Consider the following 6244-nt stretch of genomic DNA (forward strand, 5'->3'; position numbering starts at 1 on the left):
AACTTCTTCCTTTTCTCTTTTCCTAGGGTTTCTGGTATGCACTTAAAGCCATATCTGAAGTTACAGAAGAAAGAGCGATCTCCAGAAATAAGCCAGGATTCTCTGAGAGGCTCACCTGTGAGCCATCAGAGACCAGCACAAGAAGAAAAATATACCAACTGCACCAAACTGAGCGTTTTCCCAAAACCCTCCTTTGTGACTCCATCTCAAAAGCTTCTGGGGATTATTTATCCAAATACTATGTGCAATATGAATGGGAAAGGCCCAGCGGATGGTCCAAGTGCAAGGGAAAAGAAGAATGCCCTCTCTGCAACCATCCACCAGGGAGAAGAAGAAGGACCGCTGGATGTCTGGGCTGTAGTGAAACCTGGCAATACGAAGGAGAAGATTGCGTTCTTTGCAGCCCAGCAATGCAGCAACAACAACCGGCTAGGCTCTGTGAAAATCAAAAGCACGTGGGATATTGACGGAAGAACAGCTAAACGCAGGAAAAAATCAGTAGATCTTAAAAAAGCCAAAATTCAGCTGGAAAGAATGAGGGAGGCAAATGCCAGGTGCTCCCAGCCAGAGCCTTTCGCCTGCGGCATCGAGCACTGTTCGGTGCATTACGTGAATGACAGCGGTGAGGGTGTGTTCCCAGGCCGGTCCCTCTCGGTGATAGAGATGGTAGCCTTTCTGGAGCAGCGAGCAAGTGCTTTATTGGTAGACTGTGCTAAAACCTGCATGCCTGCTTCTGCTACGAGGCTGAGCGCTCAGCCTAAAGGTGCGCTTCCCAGCTCAGACCTTTTCTCCTCTGCCGGGGCCTGCGAGGTCCATGTGGAGAGGGGACCTTGCAGCAATAGCGAGCAGCAGCAGAGCGAGCCTGTGCGTGTGCTGGACATGGTGGCCAAGCTGGAGTCAGAGTGCCTGAGGCAGCAGAGCGAGAGGGAGGCTGGGAGCCTCTCGCGGAACAACAGCTTCCGCAGAAATGTCGGGAGGGTGCTCCTGGCGAGCGGCACCCAGCCCGAGGGCGAGGTGGGGAAGGTCTCCTCGGGGGTCCTGGCTCAGGGGGATGGCTTGGAGGAGGCAGGGGTAGCAGAAGCTGGGTATGGAGGGTGTTGTGGTCCTCTGGGTGACACAGAGTTGTGGGATGGTGCTGCCTCTGCTCAGCAGCCTTTTCCTTCTGGGCTGGATACTCAGATGGGGAATGTGAATTCGGGACTTGCTCATACAGCATTGGCTGTAGCTGCTGGCAGGAGTGATTCTGAAACGCGGATCGAGCCTCCCAGACCCCTGCTGTCTGCATGTCCAGCTGCTGCCAGGTTGCTGCCGGATTCCTTGCGGAGCAAGAACGCGACTCTTGATTGCATAGCGAAAGAGCCTGTAATTTTCCCAAAGCAAAGTCTGCATCCTGCTAGGAAGGAGCCCTTATGCATCAGTATATCGGTCACCAAGACTGAGAAGGGATGCAGGAAAGAGAAGCTCTCCAACTCCAGTGCTAGTGAAGATCCGCTCCCAGGGAGGCTGTTCTTCCTCCAGGCTGACCAGCCTGCTGCTCATGAGCAACAGCCACTACGGGAAAGTACCCAAGAAAAGCCAGGAGAAGTAGTCCAAAATGAGGATGAGGATGCCTTGGCATCTGACAGGTCGTGTGTCAGAAGCGGTGTCCCTACAGAGCCATCTGCCCTTCCTGTTCCTCCGACAGAAGGGGCTTTGCAAGTACTTGATGCTTCCTGCTTAAAAAGGCAGGTTTCGCATGACTTTCTGGAGACCAGGTTTAAAATCCAGCAGCTGTTGGAGCCTCAGCAGTATATGGCCTTCTTGCCTCACCACATCATAGTGAAGATCTTTGGATTGCTTCCTACTAGGAGTCTGGTTGCCCTCAAATGCACTTGCTACTACTTCAAATTCATCATTGAATACTACAACATCAGGCCAGCAGACTCCCGCTGGGTCCGTGATTCCCGCTACAGAGAGGACCCTTGCAAGCAGTGCAAGAAGAAGTACGTGAAAGGGGACGTATCGCTGTGCCGGTGGCATCCCAAACCATACTGCCAGGCTTTACCCTATGGGCCCGGGTACTGGATGTGCTGTCACCGGTCTCAGAAGGGCATCCCAGGCTGTAAGTTGGGTCTTCATGACAATCATTGGGTTCCTGCCTGCCACAGCTTTAACCGTGCTATTCATAAGAAAACCAGAGGAGCGGGAGCTGAAGTGGAAGAGGAGTATTAGTGCACATACACTTTCCTGCAAGATTGTTTGGGGTAGGAGGAGATTCTCATGCCTTGTGCTGTTTACAGTGTATATAATTGTTGTGTGTTTTTTCACAGGGCTATGAAACTGCACATACTTAAACACAAGAGCCTTTACCTTTTAGATTAAAGATAGCTTTTAGTCCATCTATGTAAATAACACTATAAAAACTAATTGTACATACAGAGTCTACAGCTGGCTGAACAATGTAATCACTACAATGCAGCTATGATAGTGTTGCGGCTATAGTTGTGTGTGGTTTTAAGTGTCTTGTTTCAAAATCTGTATATCCTGTATAATATATGAATGTTTCTGAGAAGAAACTCTAAATAGGTAAAGGTCAACTTGTTTAAAGAATCTGCAGACAACTTAACTGGACAACCCTAAAGTTAGACTAGAACAGGTCCATTATAGTAGTGTGGCAGTGGATTTAAAAAAAAAAAAAAAGAGGAATATTATTGTATAGTCAGAGTATAAAAAGTTCTTGTCTACCTTACCCGTGCTCTGTTTCTTTTGTTGTTCGTGGTTTTTTTTTTACATAAATAAAATGTGCATTCCTAGATCTGCCTTACCAGATTTTCTCTTGTAAGACTTTTGCCCCACAATAAAAATACTGTAAAACATGTGGCAGAAACTTGGTACTGTGAAGTAGTTTGGACATGCTTCCTGTAGAAAACTAGTCATCCTCCTAAAAAAGAAACAAAAAATACTTAATATTACTTGAACAACTCCCTGCTGTAACATTCACAAGTTCCAGCTTTTCCTTTCCGTCCCATCAGCTGTGTGTGCAGCAGAGGCTCCTGTTGTTGGGAGGGCTGGTGCTAGGTCTGTAAAACTTGCAAAAAGGGGGGCACTCTGCTTTGAGTCCTGCTCCTCAGCTCTTGCACCAGCCCCTTACTGGGCCCTGGATGCTTGAGGATGTAGTGAGTCCAGCAGGAGGGAAGTGGAGTTGCCTTGGCTCAGTGGTGTGCTGGAAGCTTTGCTGTCTGCTGTACGCTGAACTTTTCCCTTGCAAGAAGAGGGGTCCTTGCAGTGCTTTGCCCTGCTCTGCTACAGCCTCTGTCGTCTTATGTCTGAGGTGCGAGTTGGTGCTTTTGGAGGAGAGTTGTGAACGTTTGCATCTGAAGAGCAGGTGAACAGTAATTCCTTGAACTCTGCACGGGAGCTGAGAGTGGCATCTATTTGAGTATTTCCTCAAACGCGTTCCCCGCTGGCAGTCCTGTGTTCTGGGCTCTGCTACAGCCTTCCTTGCTACAGCTCACTGCCTGTGGGGATGAAGAGTTTGGAAGCCTGGGAATGTACCCTGGACAGCCCGGCAGCAGCGTTTGGTTCCTGGGTGCGGAGTAGTGGAGCAGCAGCTGTTCAAGCAGCAAGTGGCACTTGTGCCTTTGCCTCGCCCCAGTCCCTTCTCTCCCCGCGCTTCGTGCCGTTGCTGTTTCTCTGCCCCTTCTCAGGACCAGGATGGACACCGAGCGATCATTGCTGCAGCTGGGGCAGACAAAAACCTCTGACCTGGTGCAAAAAGAGCTGGTGCCCCCTTCCCATGGGGCTCACCCAGGCTCCTCCTGCCCTGCGAACCCCAGGGGAGCACCTGGCAGAGGGCAAAGGGCTCTCCACGGGAGCAGCATCAGGAGGGGGGGCTGTGCACGCAGCGCAGGGGTGTGGGGGGTGAGGAAAGCTGCGGCTGTGGTGGCCAGGCTGAGCCCCCCGGCTCCCTCCCTTTTGTTTGCCTAAAATTGGTGGGATTGCGTGGAGTGCCTGGCACTTTGGAGTGGGAGAACAGGAGGGAGGAGAGGGTGGAGGATAAAAGGTGGAAGCATCTGCCTTTTATTCTCTCTGTTAACAGTGAAAGAAAGAAAACGGAGCCCTTCCAGCATGAAGTGCGGGTTGGGTGAGCCCAGGATGCTCACGGTAGATTTAAAGAGTATGTTTGGTTTTTTGCTAGTCCCTGCTTTACCTGGTGCCTGCCAGGCTGCGCGTCCCGCACCCCTCCCCGGTGCCGCTCAGCCACCTCTGCAGTGCAGCAGACATTATGGCAACCAGGAGGAATGAAATTAGAAATCTAAGAGAAGGGTGTGGCTGCCTTGTAATCAGCTGGGAAGAGGGAGAGGAAAAGCAGGATCCCTCGTTAATTTGTGACTTCATTCTCTTTAATGGGGTGCAGGCTTCACCCAAGCTTCGATCCGCTTCATCAGCCGCACTGGGATGAGCTGCAAAACAACTTTCTGGCAGGAGTCGTCTTGCCAAAGCTGTCACCATCCAAGGCCTTCAGCTTAATTTCAATTAAGGAAGAGGGGAAAGAAACTGCTTTCCTGCCCCCCACCCAAGACTCTGGAAAACTTGAGATAACCCATGCCAGGCTGACAGCAGCGAGGAAAGTCCCTGTGAGGCTGAAATAGAAGCAGCAGAGGAAAATATTTTGTAACTAGATAAGGGGGCTGTGAGGTCATTTTCTTTGGAACAGGGTGTGAGATTTTGGTCACCTTTGTTGAACAAGGGGAAAAATGAGAATAAAATAATAACATTGGGCTATTTTGTTCCTTGAAGCAGTTAAATACTGAGGACAATTTGATCTCTACCTTATCCCATGCCTGCCCTCCCCCCACACTGGCTGAGGAGCATGGGCTGTTTTATACATCATTAATTATGTAGTTTGCAGGAACTATCCCTGTTGCCCAGCATTGCTGCTACAGAATTGTTTTACAGAACCAAGTTTTGCATCCTGAAGTGGGTTGGTTCTGAATGTAGCCATGCTGAGCTGCCTGCAGGCTTTTTCCCCCTCTAAAAAGCAGTAAAGTACAGATTTCTGTTTCCTGAAGGGCCAGTTCAGAGAGAACCTAAGGTCCAATGAACGTTTTTTTTTCTAAGAGGCAAATAACAAAAAAAAAAAAAAAAAAAAAAGTCTAGTGTTGGATTTGTAAAATTCAGTGTTCAGAAGAACTGAGTGAAGACTGGGCTGTGTGCTTGACTTCCCTGCCTGGGAGCAGTTAAGAGTCTTTGGACTGAATTTCCAGATAGGCCTGTGAAGAAATTGTAATAACATTTCTATTGTTCGTAAACTTCTAGTTTTCATCAGGCTCTGGGGGTCTCCTGGCACGGACACCCCTGAGTAAGCCGTCATGTCTGAGGCTTGCCGTTGGGCTCCTGCCTGTGTGTGCGGCAGCTTTCCCCTGTGCTGCAGCCCGGCAGCGCCCCGCCAGCGCTGGGCTCCCCTGCCTTGGCCTCCGTTCCCTTTCTGCAGCACCTGGCATTGCACCCCTGCACAGAACTGCACTGACGCATCCGACCTGTGTCCCAAGTCCCACTTCTGGCAAGGTGGGAAGGGTGGTAAAGCCTCACCCTAGGCTGCTTCTCCTCCCCAGCCTGCGTTTGGCTAATCCGGGCAACCCTGGAGCAGGGGTGGGACTCCGGGTATGACGAGGCTGCTCTCCTGCCACAGCCCAGCCCACACCTCCTGCTGATGGCACTGCTGAGGCAGAAGTGACCTAAGCGACCCGCAGGGATGCGCTCAGCTTCGGTCAGGCTTGGCTTTGCACACAGGCTGCTCTCCTGCACAGCCAGGACCGACTGCGCTGCGGCCGAGACGACAAACTGCCCCAGCTCGGTGTGCGGAGCCCCAGCTGCTGCCAACCTGAACGTGCCGCTGTCGGGAATCACGGGGCATCAGCCCTCCCATCCCCTACCTGCCATAAAGAAAAAAATTAAGCAGCCAGCAATCCATGGCCTGCCAGGCTACCAGTCCCACAGGCGGAGCTTGCCTCTTGCTGACCAGTTAGTGGCCCTTTCCCACCCCTCTCCCTCAGACATGCAACGGTTCACTTCGTCACCTCTTTAAAAATTCCGACGCGTCCTTCTGAAATAACCGTGTAAAGAGGAGCGTCCTCCCTGGCATGCAGCAGTAATTCTGGCTCGCCACCTGCAGAAACCACCGTCACCCAGCAGAGGAGCAGTTCAAAGCCAGGCTTACACACGAGGTTTCTCGGTTCACACTACCTGCTCCAGAGGAGATGCA

At 51.2% G+C, this 6244-nt stretch overlaps 1 protein-coding gene across 5 annotated transcripts in view; it reads left to right on the forward strand.

The window, feature by feature from the left end:
- FBXO34 (F-box protein 34) overlaps positions 1–2794 on the forward strand; it is a 40299-nt gene extending 37505 nt beyond the window's left edge. For all 5 annotated transcript variants that reach the window (XM_055811192.1, XM_055811188.1, XM_055811196.1 and 2 more), the window contains one exon: positions 27–2794. In XM_055811192.1, coding sequence (XP_055667167.1) covers positions 27–2211 — 2185 coding nt within the window. In that variant the 3' untranslated portion in view covers positions 2212–2794. The remainder of the gene's footprint in view (positions 1–26) is intronic.
- The last annotated feature ends 3450 nt before the right edge of the window (positions 2795–6244 follow it).

The sequence above is a fragment of the Falco peregrinus genome, chromosome 1 (genome assembly GCF_023634155.1).
Source record: "Falco peregrinus isolate bFalPer1 chromosome 1, bFalPer1.pri, whole genome shotgun sequence".
Lineage (NCBI taxonomy): Eukaryota > Metazoa > Chordata > Aves > Falconiformes > Falconidae > Falco > Falco peregrinus.